This window comes from Balaenoptera musculus, chromosome 18, assembly GCF_009873245.2.
Source record: "Balaenoptera musculus isolate JJ_BM4_2016_0621 chromosome 18, mBalMus1.pri.v3, whole genome shotgun sequence".
Classification (NCBI taxonomy): Eukaryota; Metazoa; Chordata; class Mammalia; order Artiodactyla; family Balaenopteridae; genus Balaenoptera; species Balaenoptera musculus.
Genome location: NC_045802.1, coordinates 67,179,068 through 67,203,385, shown reverse-complemented (window position 1 = coordinate 67,203,385; position 24,318 = coordinate 67,179,068). Strand labels below are relative to the sequence as shown.

At 39.6% G+C, this 24,318-nt stretch overlaps 1 protein-coding gene across 2 annotated transcripts in view; it reads right to left on the bottom strand.

The window, feature by feature from the left end:
• Nucleotides 1-9,405: 9,405 nt before the first annotated feature.
• Nucleotides 9,406-24,318, bottom strand: part of IPO5 (importin 5) — a 40,562-nt gene continuing 25,649 nt past the window's right edge. Inside the window, exons 14-26 of one of the 2 annotated variants that reach the window (XM_036831508.1) lie at nt 22,927-23,145; nt 21,761-21,844; nt 20,209-20,341; nt 20,000-20,121; nt 18,435-18,531; nt 17,064-17,236; nt 15,645-15,756; nt 15,504-15,559; nt 14,343-14,465; nt 13,065-13,284; nt 12,251-12,479; nt 10,775-10,916; nt 9,406-10,173 (exon numbers count right to left, since the gene is read on the bottom strand). In XM_036831508.1, the coding sequence (XP_036687403.1) occupies nt 10,087-10,173; nt 10,775-10,916; nt 12,251-12,479; nt 13,065-13,284; nt 14,343-14,465; nt 15,504-15,559; nt 15,645-15,756; nt 17,064-17,236; nt 18,435-18,531; nt 20,000-20,121; nt 20,209-20,341; nt 21,761-21,844; nt 22,927-23,145 (1,797 nt within the window). In that variant the 3' untranslated portion in view covers nt 9,406-10,086. Of the gene's footprint in view, nt 10,174-10,774; nt 10,917-12,250; nt 12,480-13,064; nt 13,393-14,342; nt 14,466-15,503; nt 15,560-15,644; nt 15,757-17,063; nt 17,237-18,434; nt 18,532-19,999; nt 20,122-20,208; nt 20,342-21,760; nt 21,845-22,926; nt 23,146-24,318 lie in introns of those variants that run through there. The other variant, XM_036831509.1, reaches the window with a different exon arrangement.

Genomic DNA, 24,318 nt, shown 5'->3' with positions numbered 1-24,318 from the left:
CACGCAAGGATGAAAGTGTAATCCTGACCAGTGAAGGAAATGGCAGCCATATTATCCACCTGACTGAAGAGAAGGCCTCAGTGTTGGAGTGTTTCTAATGTAATTGCTATATTCTTTAGAATCAGCTTCCATATATGTTAGTATTTTTTCTCCAAAATTATGAAACTCAAAAAGTCATTGTTCTCTAAACTCTTTAAAGCAATGACGCTCCTCTGCTGCCCCCTCAAGGTTCTCACATTTTTTCTCCAGGGAGACAAAATTTTACATAACCCCAAATGCCACCCAAAATAGAATATAAAAGCCATACATAGGCTGCTCGCAGGGCAAACTATTGATAGTATCAATTATTAAAAAACAGTAATCTTATCTTCCACACACTTGTTTCATGGGGTGACCGTTTACTTCCCATTTAGCAAAATTCAGGGAGGATGTATCTTTAAAATGTTAAAAAAATATATATTGTGCACATTTTAAGGTAAAAGAGCAAAACCTTTTTTTGTTTTTGGCCGCGCTGCACGGCTTGCGGGATCATAGCTCCCCGAGCAGGGACTGAACCCACACCTTCGGCAGTGAAAGCGCACAGTCCTAACCACTGGACCACCATGGAATTCCCAGCAAAACCTTTTTTTTTCAGATGTTTTTAGGTTTTAAGATATCTACAGTATAAATCTGTCACAATAAATTCCATTTTGATTATTATTTTACTGTGTCCACCATCAGCCTACCGACTCAATTTCTGTTCTGAGATACAAGAATTTACCAGACATTGTAAAAGGTCAACTTTCAGGTATTGTTATTTGTAAACAGTACTGTGAACAGGCCCCCCTCTGGTTCCGTAGGCATAACATGTCTGTGGGAGGGGCGGGGAGAGAGCTGACCTGGCACCCATCCTTCGCCAGAACTTCTGCATGCCTGACCTCACTGAATTCTCACAGAGATCCAGCAGAGCAGGTATTTCCCCATCTCCCAGTGAGCAAACGGAGGTAGAGAGGTTATGAGGCCAAGTACATCTTCCAAATCCACACAACTAATAAAGAGGATACATGCAATTCAAATCCAGGCTGATCTGACTGCAAAGTCCATGCTTTTTCCTCATCAAAAAGTCGACAAATAACAAAAGTTGGTGCGGATGTGGAGAAAAGGGAACCCTCGTACACTGTTGGTGGGGATGTAAATCAGTGCAGCCGCTGTGGAAAACAGTATAGAGGGTCCTCGAAATACTAAAAAGAGAACTACCATATAGCAATCCCATTCCTGGATTTACATCCACAGAAAATGAAAACACTAATTTGAAAAGATAAGTATATCCAATGTTCATAGTAGCATTATTTACAATAGCCAAAATACAGAAGCAACCCATGTATTTATCAACAGACGAATGGATAAAGAAGACACAGTATACATATATATAAATTGGAATATTACACAGCCATAAAAAAGAATGAAATTCTGCCATTTACAACAATGTGGATGGACCTAGAGAGTATTATGCTTGGTGAAATAAGTCAGAGAACGACAAAAACTGTATGTGGCTGTTCACAGGGTGGCTAGACAGACTTAGCAGGATTCTTGCTAAAACTGGACAATGTAGAGACAAACATGGCAGTCTGAAAAGTCGAGGCCTAGGTGAAGGAAGAGAGCTCAGAGAGTCTTTGTCACTCGCAAGGGATTCAGAGAGAAAATGTCACAATATTTTAAAATATAGACAAAAGATACATGCGAGTTTTTCTTTTTTTTTTACACTTTCCTATAAATTGGAAATTATTTTAAAATAAAAAGTAACCCCCCCCCTCAGCCCCAAACCTGTCCAGTTCTGTTATCTTTGTCTGGTTCATGCCTCCAAATGTCTCAGCGGCTGAGCCATATTTTTCTTGCTGAGTTTTGTTCATCTGACCTGACAGGATAATTACTGCATTGTATTTCTCCTAACCAAGTAGAACAAAACTTCTTGAACCTATGTGACTGCGTTACAAACCTCAGCAGCCAAGGAGAAGTGTTTCCTGAACTTCACTCATGAGTACCATCTGCATACGTGCCACAAAGCAACTGTGCCTCTGTTTACATTATAATTTAAAGTCAAGTCTGACTTTTTTATAGAAAAATAGCAGGCAACCACAAAAATACACATTAAAAAAAAAGTTATTAAATTAAAAAAAATAAAATGTAATGACAGGATAATTAATTTATAAAAATGCATACTTGAAAATATGTTCCCTAAAGAGAGTGGAACTTTTTGTGCTGATTTAATAATAAAAGGATATTTAGCCTGATGTCACTTGGTTTAAGATGAAATGGGGTTCTAAATCAATATAATGATCTAGTTTTAACATTTTGATGGTACCAAGAACTGTGCATGTCAATTTATATATCCTCATTTATTGGAAAGGGCAAGAGATATTTAACCTCCATCTTTAATAGAGTTGGATATTGAGAATTAATTCCTAGCCAAAATGATGTTACTTTTATTCCAAACAGGCATTTGAATATTTATAACCCTGGAAGCATACATAAAAACATAATTTTCCCTTTTGAGAATATTTAAAAAAATCATTTTCAGATAATGTAGTTATGTTGGAATTTTATTATAAACTGCAAGGGCATAGACCTCGAGCTGGCCAATTTCAAGGATTTCTTTCACAGCAGAGGTATTTAGAGGCAAAATAAATAAATAAAAAAATAAAAATTAGGTTAATCACAATTGACTTATTGGGGAAAAAAGAGATAATCCAAATGTCCCGTTAAAGAATTCAGGTTGGGCTACCTAGGAGGGTGGGTAGTTTCTCAGAGCAGTTTTTAAAAAAAAATTTTTTATAAATTTATTTATTTTTGGCTGTGTTGGATCTTCGTTGCTGGCCCTGGGCTTTCTCTAATTGCGGCGAGTGGGGGCTACTCTTTGTTGCAGTGCGAAGGCTTCTTATTGCGGTGGCTTCTCTTGTTGGGGAGCACGGGCTCTAGGCGCACGGACTTCAGTAGTTGTGGCACGTGGGCTCAGTAGTTGTGGCTCGCGGGCTCTAGAACGCAGGCTCAGTAGTTGTGGCACACGGGCTTAGTTGCTCCACGGCATGTGGGATCTTCCCGGACCAGGGCTCGAACCCATGTCCCCTGCATTGGCAGGCGGATTCTTAACCACTGCGCCACCAGGGAAGCCCTCAGAGTAGTTCTTAACCCGACTCATATCCATAGGAAGATACACCTGCATTTCGTCAGGAATGCTAATTTCCTTCCAGAAGGTTATGAATTGCATTAAGCAAAAATGTTCTGGTGGGACCAACTCTGCAAAGTTCTCCTTGTGAGGCGAGCTGGGCAGAGGTAGCTGAGGAGCAAATGTGGGAAGAGACTTTTCACTGAATAATGTTTTATAAACCTTGAATTCTGAACTAGGTACAGGTGGCCCTTTGTGTAAAGTAATTAAAAAAAAAAATTGAAGACTCTCCAGAATTTGGGTCTCTCCTCAAAATACCCACAAATTTTGTCACGTGTGAGAACGAAAGGGAGAGAGCATCCCTTACTTACCCACTTGCTCCTAACACCTCATCTGAGAAAATATGTCAAGGTTTTTTTTTTCATAAATAATTACAGTATTTCCAGCAAAGAGTTCAGAAGCAGGAAGCTCAGATTATTAGTAGGTTCTCAATTTTGGTTGGTTTCTGGAATGTCTGCATGATTGGGGGCTGGTCCCCAGGGCCTGGGTGTAGCTGTCACAGTAATAGCCACTACCTCAGTCCCCTGAGCACGCTGCACTCTGGTTACATCATTCCATCCAATCCTCACCCCCGCCTTCCACCACAGACAAATCAGAGGAAGCCTTTGGAGCGTCCAAAAGAAACTATTTGGAAATAACATAATCTATTCCAGATAGCTCAAAGGCCAAGATGGGACGTTTGCAATGAAACAGGTCCAGGTAAGAAGCGAATGCTCTCCTTCTACTGTATAATAAAGCAGAAGCGGGCATAAAGGGAAACAGGCCTTACCTGCAGGTGGAGGCTGCAGCTTTCAGGCAGGAAGCCTGTGGGCCCAGGGCTCCCGTATCAGGTGGGAAGGAAGTTGGGGCTGAAGGGAACGGTGGCCCGAGTCAGATGCTTGGGTAGAATCGGGCCTGTCTGGCCGTCCCCCCAGCTTTGCAGGCCTTCGGGAATGACTTCTTGGAGGCGGCCGCTGCACTGGAGTTGGGCAGGCTGTGTGGGCAGAGCAAGTCGCTGCAGGGTGAGTGGCATCTCTGAAGGCCAGGGAGGGGCCCCTCACTCACTGCCTCTGCTGACAGAGACCCTGAAGTTTCTACTTTGGAGGGGAGCAAGGAGCAATCCCTTTTGTGACACACAAAAGTGAGTATCTTCAAAGGCAACCTTCGTTCTGCGTTATGATCCTTCGCTACTGCTCTTTTAAGAAACGATTAGTTATTTCAATCACTATAATGTCTCCAAATTCGTGTTGCTATTTTACTTTCTTCTTGAAACAGCAGTTTCAAGAAGAGCTTCCGTCTTATGGCTTATTGATCATTTATAGTGGTGGTAACCTTTCCCCATGAAGACCCAATTCACAAACACTAAAACATTGATGGGCTATATTTTTCCTAACAGAGAACCATCTTTTCTGGCCCTTTAATAATAAACTTCCAGTGCATGTTTTTTAATAACAAAATGCAGTAGGGTCATAACCCTATAAACTCTTTCACTGTTTCCTGGTCATACGGGGGCTCTACTTCATTTCAGTGGCGGCTTAAAACTACATAGTTTTGGGCTTCCCTGGTGGCGCAGTGGTTGAGAATCTGCCTGCCAATGCAGGGGACACGGGTTCGAGCCCTGGTCTGGGAAGATCCCACATGCCACGGAGCAACTGGGCCCGTGAGCCACAACTACTGAGCCTGCGCGTCTGGAGCCTGTGCTCCGCAACAAGAGAGGCTGCGATAGTGAGAGGCCTGTGCACCACGATGAAGAGTGGCCCCCGCTCGCCGCAACTGGATAAAGCCCTCGCACAGAAACGAAGACCCAACACAGCCAAAAATAAACATAATAAATAAATAATAAATAAAAGTTTAAAAAAAAAAAAAAACTACATAGTTTTCCTCCAAGGGGAGAGGCTTAGAGAAAACCCAGGAGAGTGTGAAACGGAGTGGAAAGCGGCAGCCACTAGTTGCCCTGCGAGGAGGTAAGAAAAGTGGGCAACTGCAGCCAGGGACTGGGGCCAAGTTAATGTGAACGGGCTACAATTTAGCACATTCTCTCTTCACTCTCAACCCAGTAACGACTTGGCAGCAATACCCTCCCTGGCAGGAACCAGAGGTGGGCGTGGGGGGGGGGCTTGGAGCCCAGCCTTCCTGACTTCCTGCTCCGCTGGCTCCTCCACCCTCCAAGGCAGCACATGCTACACGCTGGTACCAAATGCTCGCCTGTGAGCCACCTCTGTGACACAGCCCCAGGACAGTCCCAGTCGCGGTGGCAAGTCTGGAGAGACGACCTCCACTCAGGGTGGGCTTTTCAATGACCCGGAGAGGCCAGATTTTGAGTGTCCGGCGCAGTTTGCTAGAATGACTGGCTTGAGGCCACTGGATACACATCCTATTTGCACTGATGAATGCTGTTCCCCTGATTTCTTCTATGACACACTCCACACCCTCTACTTTCATTGCTCTGAAATTCTGACGTGTCCCTACGTGAAGGCAGACCGCGCGTGCGTTTTGCTCAGCCTTTGCCCTCGAGCCATCAGTTTTTGGTACATAGCTTCATTCAGTAAAATTCTTGACCGGAGTATCTGTCTTGCTGGGTGTAAGTACTGCACCCATTGTCCATGGAGTATTTTATGACGTCGTGAATCAGTTGTAAACCAAACTTAATTCCGTCTCTTCAAACGCGTGTACTCACAATAGCAAACTGACACTGCCAGGCACTGATCTAGGGGCTTCACGGGTATCATCACCTCAAACCTCACAGCTGCCCTGTGCGGGAGGTACTGCTGATGGACTGCTTTACAAGGGAGGACGGAGGCACAGAGAGGCTGAGGGGCTTGCAAAGGCCCAGACTCCCCCGTGCTCCTCCTCCCCCTGGGTGGCCGCCACAGGGACCTCCTCCTGCCAGTCACCGTGAGGACGCGTCCCTGGTGACCCTGAGTCTGGTGGACAGAGCCACCCAGCGCTCACGGTGAGTCCAACGGGAACTTCTTCCCCGGTCAGGGACAAACTGCTTCTTTTTCAGGTCGCGGTGCAGATGAGGTAATGGGTGCATTTAGGGGCCGGGCCACATGCAGATGAGGATCTTCTGACACCAGTCCCTTGGTGCTGAGCAAGTAAAACTGCGTTTCCATCGGCCACTTACACTCGTGGTACAACTCCGCAGCCTCGGCAAAGCTGCTGATACTTTTCACAACTTCCTAGGCTTCCTCTCAACACCGAGGCTCTTCAGAGAATTTGCAAAAAAAAAAAAAATACTTGATTTTGAAAAATTAAGAGAACTTAAGTGATGACAGCTAACACCATGCCTGACTTCTAAATTCATTTAAATCCTCTATAATGTGGGTACTATTATTATTATTCCCATTTTAAAGAGAAGGCAACTGAGGTACAAAGGTTAACCTGTCCAAAGTGTCAGAATGTGTACAGTGAGGTTTTGGAACCCAAGCAAAGGTTTTAATCAGGTGCCAGCCTGTCTCTGTAGTCTCCTGGGACACAGCCACACCCGTTTGTTGAGTATTGTCTAAAAAAGCAGCTAAGTGGTTGTGATGAAGATCCTAGGGGCTGCAAAGCCTAAAATACTTAACATCCAGTCCTTTACAGAAGAAGTTTGCTGACCCCTGCTCTTAACCATTCAACAGCACCATCTTTCACCATGTACCTTAAGACCGCAGGATTGCTGTCAGGTTGTAATTCAAAACTTACACTTTGTACCTATTTGTTACAAAACCTCTAAGAGAAGCAGGGGAACTAATTTTTAATCTATAGCAAATGGACTTGTCCACAAGTCCAGTGGACTTGATTTCCATTACAATCTGAATGCTAGTTAAGAGGACAGACATGTGTAAGATCAAGAACCATACAAGGAATCACTGACACACATTTCAGAATTATATTCTGCTACTCTAACTGGAATTTTAAAAAAAAACATTACTTTGTGGAGTTTTACATAAGAACTTAATTTTTAAGTTCTTTTAAGTGATAAGAACTTATCACACTGCTTTGGGGGTTCATTTCTTAGAAATGAATAACTGAGCTATAATTTATCTTCAAAGTGTTTGCGTTCATCCACTCAAATATACAACATACATAGAAAATATAATATGCCCAAATATTGTCTAGCAAATGACTGTCAGGATTACAGATTGTGTGAGAAAAAAAAAAAAGTGGGGGGAGAGAGTCAGTCCAGGATGGTTTTAGAGTTAACCGCCCACCTCCCCGTCACCTGGTCAGAAGTTCAAGTGTTGGAAGTAATAATCCAAGCCCACTCCTTGCAGGTAATTCACTTTCTTCTAAACCTTCATACTTCTGGGACTAAGAAAATGAAAGATGGCAGATTTTGGCTATGACTCCTTTGAGGCAGAGGGATAAGAGGAACAAAGTGATTTCCATGGAACAAGCTCAGAGCCAGACTGTTTGATGCAATACTCGTAGGCAGAATGAAGCAGTACTAATTACTAAGTAAATCATTTAGCTAGCTCTTTAGCTAGCTGTTATGAGATCAGGTACATGGAGAATGTTTATTTGCTTATGCATTTACTGATGGTTTTGTTAGTCAAACTACAGCTACAGAATTACGATAAAGTTGCCTCTCATTACAGAAATGTCAAACTAGCTTTAAGACAATTTTGCTTTTCTTTAGATTTAGCGTTAAAAAAATATTCCAAATGAGTTATGCTAAAAACTTCTGACACTTGTGCACATAACTTAACCCTCTATGTTACAAAATATCCAGAAAATGTAAGGGCCACACACGATTTTTTCCTCCAGAAATAGCTCGGACTCATAAATATATAATTACTGGCTGACATGCAAGGCCACTAGGCCACTAAATTTGGTACAAAAGGAAAAAAACATGAATTTTCATCTTGTATACACAAAATGAGGTATTAAAAATGTCGCCCCAGATAATTCCAAAGAATTGTTAGTTTGTGTTACAATCAGTTATGAGTTTCAGGATCATGTCACATCAAGTCTTTAAAACTGACCTTCCTGATTAACTTGATTCAAGTCCAATTACTTGTTTTCCTACTTCTATCCAGAAAGATGTAGTCAGTCTGCAATTGATTCTTTCAGGGACCTTAGACCCCTCTGATGGGTACATCTTCCTACTTTCCCCACTGATGTTTAAACTTGAAGCTACGAGGTTCTCTACCACATGCCATAAGTGCTTAGGACAGTGCTCTGCAAACACTAGACTCTCCGAAACCATGTACCCATCTTCTGACCATACTTCCATCTCAACTTAGGTGAGCATACCACATTTTTAACGTTTTAAGTAGTGTAATAAATTTAAAAAAAGCAAACCTGAATTGCTCCAGTTGTTTGGCATCAGTACACGAATGGGCTTTCCAAACAGCATTCTATCTCAGAAAGTACAGAGGGGTTGAACTACCACATTTTTACTCCGACAGGAAGACAGGATATAAAGTAGCTTCAGATTTCCCCACACACGCTGAGAGTCACACAGGTACCCACTGAAAGCAATGATCTTACTAGAGAAGTCACTCAACATGGCGTTTGTCCTGCGAGATACCAAAGCTTCTGGGCCGGAAACAAAATATATGTGAGGGGTATTTGCCCCCAACCAAACCACCTTAATATAATTTATTCTACTTTCCATTCCATTTCAGATTTAGTTTTAATAAAGTAATGCAAATCATTTAAAGAAAAAACCTTTAATTTTAAATTCTGATCTAGGCATAAAATTCATTTTTGTATCACGGTTAAATTCAGTACAAACTATAAAAATGTTAACACTGGAGTTTCAACAGAAATCTAATAAGACCTCTTAGAAAAATTATTTAAAGAAACAACAGCAAGTCATTTACTGCTATGAGGTTAATACATAAAGAAAAACACATTCACACATTTTACTGAATTTATCAGTAAATAATTTTAGCCATAATACTTATCATAAAATTAAAAGTTTAAAAGTTGCGTGTGGTTCCATAGCAATTACAATTTGCAATAAAAATACTAAGCCAAATCTTTTTTTCTAACAGGAACAATGCTAGCTTTAAAACGACTGAAGTTTGCACACCAATTGTGAACAGAGTAGGTGTATCATAACTTAGCTTAAATTAAAGTGGAAGATGGTAAAAACTAGATGCTTTTAACTTTGAATTGCACAAGGAAAATATCAGGGGGGAACAAAATTCAGACCCATCCTTATTACTTTAAAAAATACTAGATTATTCTTATATTAAAAACATTAAATGAATCAAAGCCAGACAGTACTAAATTTTTACACAAACTTCTTTCGTATTTCAACATTGTTTATTGAGGAGTGAATGAGACTACTGCCAGACATGCCAACGACACTTCACATTCAAGGGCTGGAAGCTGAAAAGCTTTCCAAACTGAGTCACTGCATAAGCCTTTTGGGGAAAAGAATCGAAAGTGACATAAAATAACATCTTCATGCTTGTTGTTTTTGTCTTCAGCTTTTTTTCAATTTTTGGATCTACTAGTTTGCTGGGTAAAAGGCTTCTTTCTACTGTACAGAAAGACTCACACTCCAATTAATAGAATTAACACTAGATGTACAGCAACTTGTTTTAACACACAGCTAATGCTGAGGAACTGATCTTAAAGCTGTTTTTGTCTTACATCTCCTGATATCTAGTGAGAAAACTTAATTTTATTTCCCTTTCACCTTCACATGGGTGGGTTATACCAATAGAAAAATACTCTTCAGTGCTACTGCAGGGCTCATGGGACTTCCTCAGTGGTGTGGAAGAAATCCACTTAAACACCATCCTGAAACCCAGGGCTTCTCTTCCTGCTGTTGTGGCTTTGCAGAAGAATGGCCTACACACAACTCTACCGTTCTCTTTTGCTCAAAAACAAAACAAAGAAACCTAAACAAAAGGGTAAACGTTTATTTGGAGTGAGTTCTCTGGTGGTGATATTAAGGCCCTTCAGGCAGAGTTCAGGAGCTCCTGTACGGCTGCCTGCTGCTCGGGACTAAGCTGCGCTATGCACTCAGTCCACAGTCCTCCAGACGTCTAGGGAAAGAACATTGTCACACGTTTAGATTCGGCGAAAATGGTCACTGGGAAGTATTTTGATAATCATCATTAGGTACACTGAAATAATGCCAAAATACCTTCTTTCCAGTAGATTAGCCTCATGAACATCATTGCAAAAGCAAGAAATCTTTTCATTTCTATAAAGTTTATTTCATTTACAGTAAGTTTTCTCATTTTTGCATTGATAAAGCTACACTTTAGCTTTAGGTGACACATTCAAGTAATCTATACACATGAATTTAGGTAGGACAAGTCATTGGTAGCTGACAGTTTTATTACTATTAAAATCTCATCTTTTTTTCTTCACAGATATGCAGAAAAACTTCTACATAATGAGTATGTGCTAGTCTCAGACTTAAGACAAAGGTTTTAGTTTTAATAAATAATGAGAATATATGGGTAGATTATAATAAGTATAATCCATTTGAGGCTTGATGACAAGAGAATATAAAAATGAAATTTCCTTAGCTAGTTGGATTTCTATTTCCTTCCTCTAATAGAGAAGAATATGAAAAAAAAAGCCAAAACTAAGTAACGTTTTTAGTTCTTCTTCCCCAGTTTAACCAAACCAGCTTACCTGTACTTGGCGAACTACATTAGCCAGACGTTTGGCACAGGGATCTTCATGTTTAATTGCCTCATGCATTTCTCCTTCTGCAATTATACTGAATATTTTGGGCAGATTGGTATTGTTAGGGCCAAGAACGATTGGGTGATTGCTGAAAAAAGAAAGAGAAGAAAACCACTGTAAATGAAAATTATAATAGGAAATCACTCAAGCACTCATACTTTTCTACACCTTTCCCCCAACACTGAATTTTGTTATTAGGTCTTTATACAATGATTATGCACTCACTAAAATCAACTGCCTTTAAATTCAGTAGGAGGAAAACCAGCTAATTTTACTTATTAGCTTTTCAGTTTCTTCCCATGTAAATTTTATATATATACATATATATGTATATACACATATGTTAAAAAAACCCCAAGATATTACTAAGAACAGTTCCTTAACACAAATTTTATTTAGACACTGCAAAATGGTTTCTAAAATAAATCTGAAGTTCAAAAAGATAATACAGGCATTCTAAATGTAAGCCGGGAAATAAGCTCCAGTCAAGTTTGATGGAAAGAAACCTAACAGTGAATCTAATTAGAATTCCAGTCTTTTTCATTAAGAAAATTCCAGAGTAGTCATTTCCAAGGGAGAAGATTAAATAGCATGATGGAGAACTGGTCACTTCAGAGGCAGGAGCAGGTAAGGAGTCTCCAGGATGGCTGTTACGTTCCTTAATGGTGATGTCCTCCCTGTGAAGACTCCCAGTATTTGTGTGAACAAGAACTTAAACAGGCATGAAGGAATAGAGCCATTGGCCTGTTTCTACAAACTCCAGGAGATGAGTGGTTGTAGCCCTTGGATTTATTTATGAACTAAAAGGAGTAATTAATGGTGCCAGAGCCCGGATCCAGTACCTAGGGGAACTTGGACTTAGAAAAACAGACCACCAATGAACACGCCTTTGATTTGATAGCTTCTATAACCTCCAAGGTTGTTGCAGTTCTTAGCTATACTCACAGGCACAAAATAACACTATTAATGACAGAGGTCTGGGGCCAGATCCTGACTGCCCGTCTGGTATATTTCCCTTATACCACTGATTTTTTAATCCAAAGAAAAACACTAGTATTTCAGAGGGTCAAATAATAGTACTAACAATGTTCTTTGATCCCATTCTACTAATGAATAGTATGTCAATTATACCTCAGTAAAGCTAGTGAGTGAATGGATGAATGGATGAATGAATGAGTGGGGTGGGAGACAGAACAGAACCTTCCTTGAACATCACATTCTATAATGATCTGTTGAACTGAGTTCCATAAAGAATAACTCAAAACTAGATGTGCTTATACGGCACTCTTAACTGTGATACGGCTTCTTAGCCTGATTTATAAAGACGGCATTATTATAACCTACACACCTGGAAGCTGTGCACAGGAAGCACTGCGTCACGTGAAGGGAAGGAAATAAGGCCTAACCTGCCCCATGTCTTACCTTTCAATCAGGTCGCAAAGATAGTTGAAAGTCTGAACAGCTTCTTCTTTATCCTCATGTAGTGGAAGCCAAGACAGCCAATGTGGGAGGACTTCTTCAACGTTCACACAATCAGGCTTGAACTTCATAATTTTCCCTACTGCCGAGATGCAGTTCTCCGTAGCATTGATATTTTCTTTGGTCTTAGAATCAGCAGACTGAATAACTCTTACCAGTAGTGGAAGTGCTTCTAAAAAAGCATTTGAAAAAAAGTCATTTAAAGTCTCACATTTTCATGCAAATGCCCATAAATATTTCTTATCTTTGGTCCAGTTATGAATTACAGTGAGGCAATGTTCAAGTGTAAGAAATGTCTGTTTTTGTGACTGCAGCGCCAGCCACGGGGAAAGGGAGGCGCCCTGGCGTGCTCAGGGCGCCTGCACTCCACCCGTCTACCGGCGCCAGCAGGTCGGCAGCCCCCCAGATTCACCCTCCTCATCACCTCGGCGTACTGCAGCTTCTGAAAGCCGCCCCGCTATATTCCTGCGCTGAACTTACAGGGGCCCCAGTAGGTTTTGAAAGTACACCCTCCAAGCCCCAGATGGACTGCACCCTGGGACTGGGGCGAGGAGGCTCTGGCTCCACCCAGGTCTCACTTCCATTTCTATGAGAACAGGGTGGTGAACTCCTAAGTGCTACAGTGAGGTGTCTGAAAAAGGAAAAGAGAACGAAGCAGCGTATGTTTGCGGGGGCGGGCGGTGTGCGGGGGGGAAGCAAGGCAGGGATAACAGGGATGCCTGGGATGAGATGCACACAACGTAACAAACAAAAGTACCTGTACAAAAAGGACGATAGTTGTCTCCGCCGTACTGTGCCATGACTCCCAGGCCATACGCAGCTGCTTGCCTGACTTCTGGGCTGCTGTCACATGTGTATTGGAGCATTGGCCTTATGAAATATTCTGCATATTTAAATGAGGCTGGACTACAGTGTTCTATGACATCATCAAAGATGCACAAGCCCCACTGTCTATCTGGCCACGGTCTATGTAGACACTACAAAAGAGATACTCTTTTAAGCTTTGACTATTCAGATGAATGTGGTGCTGGAGTTTTTATGGCCAGCCACTTTGACAGACATTACTGTGGCAAATGTTGTCTGACCTATTGTTTCAACAAACCAGAAGACAAGTAACTGTGTATTAGTTAATAAAAGACATGAACTAATGGAACAACAACAAAAAAAGATCATAAAGAAACACTTATTCACTATAGGCTGTCATCTTTACATGGATATTCCTGATATAGGTAATGAAAAACAACATAGCAACAATCAGTTCTTGTGAATAACAACCCTCAAATTACTACATAGATTTAATAAAGTATAGGTTTAAAAGACTTGGGTGATTTGTTACAGAATTCCACAATCTGACATTACCAAGTATCAGGAAGAACTGACAGCAGCAGCTATGTATATACATTTACTTTACAAAAAAGATAACAGCAATGCTATATTTAAAAAACACAACAACAGTAAAAGCTGCAAAGATTTAACTTTATAGTACTGATTCAACAGGATGTCATATGTGCCTAAATCATTTAAAAAAAGATACTGCAGTACTAAATCTCATAAAACACAAAATTGAAAGCCAAAAAAACCCATAAATATCTGATGATTGCTTATAATTTATAATACATTTTTAAAATTGAACATATAAGGCTATCATCCAGAATCTATGATTGCTGGTGGCATATAATAAGGATCAAAACGGAATTTTCTAGGGTCTACTGAAAAACAAAAACTTGCAACCATTTTGTTTCCATTTGTTAATTCAGCAGGGTATAGATAATCTGAAATAATAAATCAGTTCTATGCCTTCAGACTGTATTATAAATTAACTGAACTATGGAAAACCTAATCAGTAAACTTCAAGCATATACTGATGGAGAAAATATCCAGGGTAATGCAATAAACTTGGTAAATTAAAGAGGTACAGTGGAAACCATGATTTCTACGATCCATTCTGACTTGAAAGTGTAAGTTTTCAAATGCTGTAAGGAAAGATTTCCAGGTCAACTATCTAAAGTAACTGTCAAAAAGAGGTAACACTTACAATTAGGTTGACAATTAACGGAAGCAGCTGTTCAAACCATGGTAACACTTTTTCCTTGTAGCTACTGAATATTGAGTGTAAAATGTCTGACACTTTGGTCAGAATATAAACATCATTATCATCCTAAAAAAAACAAACACATACATACCCATATGTATTTAAAAAGTATCCCCATTATTATTAACAGTAACATTTATTATAAAAAACATAAGAAAAGTACAAAATTAAATTTCTCTTCATTTTCTTAAGGGCATAGCAAGAGTCCAGAGACTGAGGTTACCCCAGTGATGTCTCTTGTCTGGCTATGGAAAGAAAGGAAGGAGTGTGGTAAGTATTGCACTTATTGCAAATACTTTTCTTGGAATATATTTAAAATATATGGTTGAAAAATTAACCCAAATCTCAAAGATCTGAAACAAGAGTGATTTTACTTTACTATTTTTTTGTCTTCTGCAAGAATGCTTCTGGTTTTGGAGCAGGATGGTGGGGCCAGTTATTTACATCCCTGGGAGCCATGTGTGCGTCAGCATGCGAGCACCCTGCAGAGGACTGGGATGACCTGCACATGTCAGCACCAGTCCCCCAGACGGCCACATGCCACATGACAGACCCTAAACACACAGCTGAAATATGTTTGATGGCATCAAGTGGTTTGATGGTGACAGAACTGAGTAACAATGTGAAGAATTATGTCAACCACTGCATGTATATTATTTATGGGGAAATGTGCACAATTCTGTGGTCCAGTGGAGGGACAGCTGGTGTTACAGAAAGATCTGGCCTTAAGCATGAGATTGTCAACAGTGAGGCTGTAGGCAGTCATTTAACATCTGAGTTTGAGTTCACTATCTTTAAAATGGTGAAAGCACCACCAAATATACATGATTGTTGTGAGAGTGTAGAAGAAAAAACGAGGTGAACTCCCAAGTGCTTTCATATGTGAGGTCATTGCAACAAAATGCACACAAAGCATCCAAAACACAAATCAGCTAATTTCAAATTACTTATTCTCTAAATTAATAAATGAAATACATGTCAGATTTTTCTACTAAAGATTAATAAGAAGTACATCTTATGAGAAGTCAGATGAATCAGAAACTTAAGCATTATCTTCCAGATGCAAATGGTCGTGTAAATTAAGTTCTGAATGGAATAATTTACCTCATCTTGTAGTGATTCTTCCACCTGTTCATCATAGTCTTCATCTTGTCTTTTAACTAAAACACACCCAAATAAATGTCTTTAAATGGTCGCCAAAATGGTCAAGGATTACATTCAGAAATAAAAGCATGGAAAACTTACCTTGCCGCAATTCTTGATTTTTAAAATGTTCTTCAAGTTTAGCTTTCAATATACCTCCCAACTCTTCAAAGTGTTCATTATTAAGGCATCCATCTCCCATGACTTCAATGCACTAAAATGAGGTTGAGGAAAGAAAGCAACTCATAAGGTTTAAGTGTTTTTGGAGTCAAAAGTTAAACTCCATTAAGAATCAGATGGAGGGACTTCCCTGGTGGCACAGTGGTTAAGAATCCACCTGCCAATACAGGGGACCGGGTTCGAGCCCTGGTCCGGGAAGATCCCACATGCCACGGAGCAACTAAGCCCATGTGCCACCACTACCGAGCCTGCGCTCTAGAGCCCGCGAGCCACAGCTACTGAAGCCCGTGCGCCTAGAGCCCGTGCTCCGCAACAAGAGAAGCCACCACAATGAGAAGCCCGCGCACCGCAATGAAGAGTAGTCCCCACTCGCCGCAACTAGAGAAAGCCTGTGCGCAGCAACAATGACCCAACGCAGCCAAAAATAAATAAAATAAATTAAAAAAAAAAAATCAGATGGTGGCGTGAGAAAAATTAACATAACTCAGTACCCTGGAAAATTAATGATTAAATGAGTAAATCCACTTGGTTTGTATTTGCTACCATACCACTATTTTAAAGAGAAGAATTTAAAAAATATTTTTCCTTTAAACATGTCCTGAGCACGTCTTAAGTGCCAGGAATTATGGTGGATGCTGCGGATTCAAAGATGGAAAAGACCAGCTTCTAAAGGGCTCAGTTACCACATGCGTACTCTGTACAAAGATGGCACTGGAGAAAGGCTACGCTTGCACTACAGGCGGAGGGAATGATACAGGCAAAGACATGGAAGCATGCGTTCTTTGTAAAAATAAAAGAAAATCTGAACTTCAGGAGTGTAAATGGGGACAAATAAAGAATTTTTAAACCAAACTGCGGAGCAAGCTATGGAGCTGTGAGCAATGGAGATGACCAAGAATATGGGAAGGGGAGTGACTTAAAGAGCAAGTTAATGCTTAAGGAAAGGCGAATGAACTATGAGGAAAAGAAGGAATGGCTTCCGGAATAGACCAAGTGAAGCTATTTCAATAGCAAAAAGAAGAGATACGGCAAAAACAGAAGGGAATTTAGGGGAGAGAGAAGAGGACAGAAACTAGACATGACTTGGATGATGACAGCCAAGTTTCTGTAGTTGGATTACCAGGTAATGATGATGGAAACTAATGAAGACCAGAATACAAGAAGAGCTACTCTCGAAAAGAAAGAAAAACAAAAAGAGTGAAAGCACCAAAATATTAAACATTTTTGGTAGAAAAAGAAAATTTTCTGTTACAGCATAAAAAAAAATCCCCCCATTTATTTAGCAAGACTAATAAATGGACACACAATCTTATACATATTCTTGAAGAGGAAAATATTTACCTTTGCAAAAGAGTGCATTATTTCTGAGAGGACATCTGAATCTGGTTCTGTGCCAATGGCCTTGATTAGAGCGTCACACATAAAATGCCACATCTGTGTGAGATACTCAGGACCACGAACTCTTGCACATTCCAGGAGAAGAGGCATGGATTCTGCTGCTGCCACTCGAACACGTTTTATTGTTAAGGAAACGTACTCACTATCCTTAGATTACATTTAGTGTAATCACTATCCTCAAGACTGTGGAGTGCTAGGCAACTTCTGTTCATCTAAGACTGCTCTCCAAGAGCTTGTGTTAAATATAACCTGTGTATAAAAACAGAAGTCTCCCTGTCCCCAAGACATACCTCCTGTCTTTCCGTCACCTACAATGTAACAGGAATGAAGGCTCAAATGTAACCCCTAAACATAAAAATGACTGAGGAAGGACCTGGGACTCTCACAGTATGTCTCAGAATGTACCTATCCCCAAATTTGAGGTAATGCATGTTTCTAACAAATGCAACTGAAGCAATGACTTTACTAAAGAAAACTACTGAGGATCTCTTCCTGAATCAGCCTCTTCAGTTTTCGATAAAGATGAGTTGCCTCTCCCTATCTAACACCATTTCTAAAATAAGGTCTTGAGACTTCCTCTTAAAAATAATTCTGCTCTGTCTTCAGGCATTATGGGAAGTCTGCTGGGCAAAAGCCATCTTCTGTAAAGGATGCCGCTGCAGGATACTGCATGAAGAACTACAACAAAGGGGCTCTGGAGCCAGACAGATCTGGGTTTGGGTCCAGGCTCTACCATTCCATTGGGCTGTCATTTTTTTTAACCCATTTACGAAAGTGTGTGTGTGCGCACGAAATGGCATAAAAACCTACCTATACATACTAATTACAACTACCATTACATTGAGGAGGAAAACTTTCACACAGATTTACCAAGAGACATTTCTCCCCAGAGGTATTATCCACATTTGAAATGAGCTATATAGAAAGTTAAGTGCTATATAGAAAGTTAAGTACTATAAGCTGGTCTCTAACTTGTTAAAAGGTCTTGCTTAACATCACCAAAAGATAATCGGGAAAAGCAGCAATTATACACAACCATAAACATTTGCTAATAAAATAACAGTCCTTAAAGCTCTTCAGTGCTCCACAGAGAACTGTCAACTAGAGGATAGTTGACATTTTCTTTTTCATGTTTTCGGCACAAGTGAAACAAAGGCACTTGCAAAGAACCAAGTTTATAACCTGAAACCACTGTCAGTGCAAACAGAATACTGGTGATGTACGCTTACTTTGGTTAGCACAAAGTCTAATACTTCAACAGCCTACAATTTAAGTAAATCTAGAAATGTTTTCTGTTCAAAAATTATAGGATATCATCATGGAAATAAAATTTCAGTAGAGGGACCATGAGTTTCACAACCTGTTCCGTGTACTCCACAAAGCCTTCTTTTAATTCCTTAGCATAGCAAACCTGAAACCAAAGTATTTGAAGAGAAAACAAGACCCATGTTAATTTTGATGTATTAATATTTATTAACAAACTGCAAAACCATGAGGACCACAGAATGTTATATCCTAACTAGAGCTAACTACATTTAGAGCTGTATGCAGGACTGTGAAATTAGTCTTTTAACTAAAGGGAATTGTAAAATGGGAAAGGACCATGAAACGACTGTAGTATATATTGTTATTCGAAGGGGGGAATACTTCATATTCTTATTTTGTGGGGGGGAAAATTTAGCAAAAGTTTCAGCACTCTGAAAATACTTCAAACAAAAGATGCCACTTAATTAAGGCAACCTAAAATTAAAAAAAAACCCAAAACCTGAAAATGTAATCACAGCACATCACTTCTGTAAATCTGCAGCAAAAAGGCTTATGCTATTCTGAATTTTAAAAAAATCACTTCAACAGTGAAACAGAAAAAATTGTCTTAAAATAATTGTTTCTTTATTATCTTTCACTACATGAAAAGAGTTGGTAATTCTATAGAAGATGTTACATTTATATTTGTTCTCAAGTTGAGCGATACTACAGAAAATCCAAATTGTTTATAAATTATAGGCAATTAAGTACTGATAAGAATAAGTTCAAGAAATATGTTTAAATTAATTAGAAAACACAATACTAATACAAAATAAAATTTAAGCCATTAACTTTTATTTAGGCTTACTTAACTGCTAGATTTGTAATATACCATAATCTCTTTTTAAAATACTTTTTTATTGAAGTTTAGTTGATTTACAATGTTGTTACCAAAATCTCTTCATTCTCTTTGTAAAAAAAAAAAAACAACAAAAAACTCTCACTATCTACAACACATGTTCATGAAGGTTTAAAAAAGGAAACTCAAAGAGAACATACATAGACCCCATAATACCACACAAAATAATCACTGTAAACATTTTGATTTTCCTACCATGTTTATCTTTTTTAATACAATGAAATCATACCAACTTTATCTTTAATACTGTGAGCAGATTTCTGTTCATTCAAAAATATTCCTTAGCCACTACTATACACTAAACACAAAACAGGCAAAAATCCTTCCCCCTCAGGTAGCTTTGTAATGGCTGTGTAATACTCCAGGGCACAGTAATTACTGATCATCTTCCTAACAATAGTTATTTGGGCTATTCATTTCTGTTGTTGTTGCTATTAAAAACAGCACTGGTAATGAAAGGTTTTATCCACATTTCTTTAGGATGGAAATCCATAAGTGGAAATGTTGGGTCTAAAGGTTTCTATATTTTATTTATTAAAGAATACATTCCTGGCTCTTCAAAATAACTTCTTCAGCATCCATGAAAAGCACTCCTATGAAATATATATACGTAATATACATAAGTATATACATAATGAAATATATACATATACATTATATTTATTCATTATGAGAAGTTGTAAAACAAAGTTCAGTAAACATTATAATTAATTACCAGCATCTGACAAGCAGTTGACTTTTCTTCCAGTCCTGCAGTTTTAATACCAAAACTTTGCTGATCTCCAAGGTTCACAAATTCCCAACCATCATCATCACTCATGTTCTCCATGTCTTGGGCTATTAACAAAGAAGCAAGCAAATTCACGTTAAAAATGATAACAAAGAGGAATTCTACCACTGCCACGGCCTCATGAAGACACCTACTATCTAAAAGGGCTACTTCAGGCTTAATTGAAGCTGTCTTCATTAGAGGTCCCATAACCACTGGAAGGTACTGCTGAAATTCTTTTCCAAGGATTTTGCACATTCTGGCCCATGCTGAGATCATGTAAGAGATCTGGGGAGAAAAATTAAAAATTAAATTAAAACTGATTTTTAATAAAAAATGGATAAATAAGACATAAAGAAAGCCCCTTCCCCATTTCATGGAAACAATGTTTTTACATTCATGGCTCTTTAAGCAATAAGTGCATTTTCTAAGGTCACATACTTAAAATGTTCAGAAACCATGGAAAATCACTGTGAACTTCTACACTAGGATACAGACAACAGCTGAGGCAAAAGAGACCAGGACTCTGTCTTATTTTTTCCTACTTTCAAGAACTATATATTTCAAAATACATAGTTCTCTCTAACAACATCTGAATCATGTAACAAAGCCCACTTAAACATATCAACCCTTAAGCACTAATTTTCTTGAAGGCAGGAACTTACCTGACTTGGCCTACTGCCTAAAGTTCCATTCATTAAACACTAAATACCCCTTTCTCCTAGCTGTTTAAGTTTTCTGTGTAAGGGGTTGTCCACATTTAAGACACCTCTTCTACTACTACTGTGTTTACAAAGACTTAATCTACCTACAGAGAATCTGGTTCTAATTCATCCCCATGGCCCCAAAAGTGATTTTTACCCTCCGACATCCATCTATATATTTGTCTATTTCACATGCCTACATGTGCAAACGCACTCCCCACTCCTAATTTAAAAAAAACAAAACAAAACAGAACAAATTTTTAAGTGCTTGGAAAAAGCATTTTGAAGTATGGCAGACATTACAGGGTGGCTGTGCAAAGCTAAAATTTAAGGCAACGATTAGGGATTGAATGCTCATGGTACAGTAGACACTGTGACTATCATTAAGGTCGCGACAGACACTCACGACGTTCTTAGTACAGGGTCCTCAGTACCCACCACCGAGACTGGTACCAGCCGTGAACTACGCGAAGAAGTTAGCCAGGCTGAGGTGGGAGGGTTCTTTCTAAGCTCAACAAGAGCTTGTTCACAGGCAGAGAAAAGAGCATGACATGCTCTAAAACTGCTGGGTTTCCGTATTTCTTTTGCTTTTGACAGGGGAGGGAAGTCATCTGGCATGCAAAGGGCCAGGAAACATCCACATGGTGATGTCTAGTAAGGGGCTGGACAAATGAACCCTGAATTCAGCGACAGACGGGAAGTCACAACCATACGAAGGAAAACTGAAGCCGTGCCTATGGATGACGCTGCTCAAGGAGAGTGAAGAGGTCAGAGAGCCTGGCACAACAGAACCCCAATGGAACCAAAAACTAGTCAGAAGAGGAGCAGCCTGGAATGGACCGAGGAAAAAACGGTGTGCCAAGTAGAAGGAAAACCAGAAGAATGTCTCTGAAACCACGGGTTGATATTATCGCCGGAAACCTATTACCAGATTTCTTTTTGTTAATCCATTTAACCCTGAGCTATCGACCGAAAGGATGCAGGCGCATGAGGGCTGCTTCACCTGAGGGTCATCGTCTTCCATATCACTGAAGTCTGTCTGCGTCTTCAATAACAGCTGCATCACATCTGATGCATCTTGCATGAACTGGAAGGAAATATTTGGGGAAAAAAGACACTAATATTACTCATGTGTATCACATCAGAGAGGCACTACTGCTACCCAATTTTTGTTTCTTGTGTAATAATAAAACTTTCCCCCCAAATCTATTACATTTCCCAGACGGGTTATAACACCTCAGATAAAAGTATTATATTGAAAATTTTTCATCTATATTGCAATGGACTTAGTGCTTTTTCTAGAAAAATACGTTTTCCAGGGAAGGTCAAAATGAATTGCAGTATAAAGACGGTTCTAGTGGCATCAAGCTTTGGTCCATGGCTTATGTATCTCCAGCAGTAAAAAGATAATCCAAATCCAGAAAGACAATTTTGGGTTGCTCCATAGAACTACATGATTTCCATGTAACTCTCTGCATCGTCTGGCAATCTCCATTGTATAAACTGTTTCAAAAACAGTTTGAAAGCCAAAACGCAGAGAACAGAACATAAACATGTTATATTGGTTAGTTTCTCAGTGTCTCCCAGAAAACAGTTTATAAGATAATAATGCTGGTTTTGGAGGAAATCAGACAGAAAGGTTCTATATTGAAAGCTCTGAGAATCAGAACATGAGGGGCTGATGACAGAGGAGCTTCTTTTGAATAAGCTTTGACAGGTCTGAGATGTTCGCTAGGAAGAAAAACGCACTGGCCAATCGTCCTTGCTAATTATTTTCTGAAGAACTATATGCATATAAATTTCTCTTGGGACACTCAATGCTTTTTGGATTAACAGAAAAGCAACTGGAATGTTCCCAAGCACATGTTCAAGTGGGTGAAACTAAACATATGGGTCTTGAATTCCACAAGCCTCCATAGAGACAGACTGTACCCATAAGAGAAGGTTTCAAGAGCTTAACTGAGTTAAGAAGAAACCTTAATATTAGCGATGAAAAAATGAAGGCAACAATTTATTTATATATAAAATTAAAGTTAATATGAGAGTAAGATGATGGAAAAAAACAAGTATCCAGAAAACCATTTATCAGAAGGAAAAAACCCTCTGGTACCCTCAATACCTCCGCAGCCAAATTCAAACAAAAAATTCGACGTACTACAAATCACGTACTTTTTCCTTCCCAACAGCCAGACCAATGAGGCTGATGCATTCAATAGTTTTTCCTCTGAGAAGTCTGAGTTCCTTTTGAACTGCATTCTCAACAATGTGCTTCAGTGATGGCATAAATAAGTCATAGTAGGGGACAAATTTTTCTTCTGCAGTATCTGCAACTGATGCGATAGACGTCACAACTTGTTCCAAAACTAACTTGGTGCCTTTCTGAATCAACTAGAAGGAAGACACACAACATCAATCACACAAATGAGAACATGGAAGAAACACTCCCTGAAAGTTCCCGAGGGCTTTTCTGAAACCGCAAGCTGAGCCCACCCTCCGGCAGCCACACTGGAGACTGTAGGTCTTAAAGCAAATGTTAAGAACCAAGCCAAACTATTTATATTTATGTGTGATGTTCTCTCCTTAACACAGCGCTCCTGAACTACTCCATATGTTCCTCATGCCGCTCGTCAACCACAGCCACTCTCGGCAGAGCTCTTTCTCCTTGTACCACAGGCCCCAACACACCTTTAAAAGGTCAACTTACTCCCTTCTTTTGCATCTCAGCATCTGCTCTGTGTTTAATGTCATGGCTGGCCTCTGATCTCACTAGAATGCCTTTCTTCCTTGGCTACTCTCTCTTTGCATTGCTCTTGCTCACATACTTTACCCTCCGCCCCAGCCCATCTTAGCAACTCCTTCCTTCAGTCTGTATCTCACATACTGGACACATGAGGGGAGGGGGGATTATACAGAGCCACGCTTCACACTTCTTCAACTTGTCTACCTCTGTCTGTTTACAGATACACACATGTTCCTGTATCATGTTCTTAGTTTGCTGTCATTGGACACTGAGCACCCATCCTTTGCTTTAAACCCCCTTCTTGGCCTTCTGAGACATTATTTCCTCTCCTCCTCCCTGTTCTCCTTGAGACCAGTGCTAGGCACACTGTGGTTTACCAACTGTTACCAGTTCATCATGAACCAAAGTATAGAAACTGAGTATTAATATAGTGATTTGACAGTAACTTTATGTCTGCTGAATATAATAGTTAAACGGCTTTTATTTTGCATGTCCTTTTTATTCATTTCACTTTAGAGTAGAAATTTATTTTCATTATATTTGACAACAAACTGGGCTTCAATCTTTGCCTTTCTTACCTGAATCTTCTCTCTCTCATGATGCTACACTGACATCATTCACTTGTTCTTAGGTTGCCTCTTACTTAAGCTGAAACTATAAACTGTCTTCTATTTGGATGGCCAGGCCTTATTTTAAGAATTCAACATTTTTAAAACAAAAAGGATATTCTTTTTTACACGTTCTCTATTTCTCTCACCCAGGTTAGGAGAGTGGTCAACACTTTTTGCTTCTTTCTCTTTCATCTTTTTAAATTCAAACTG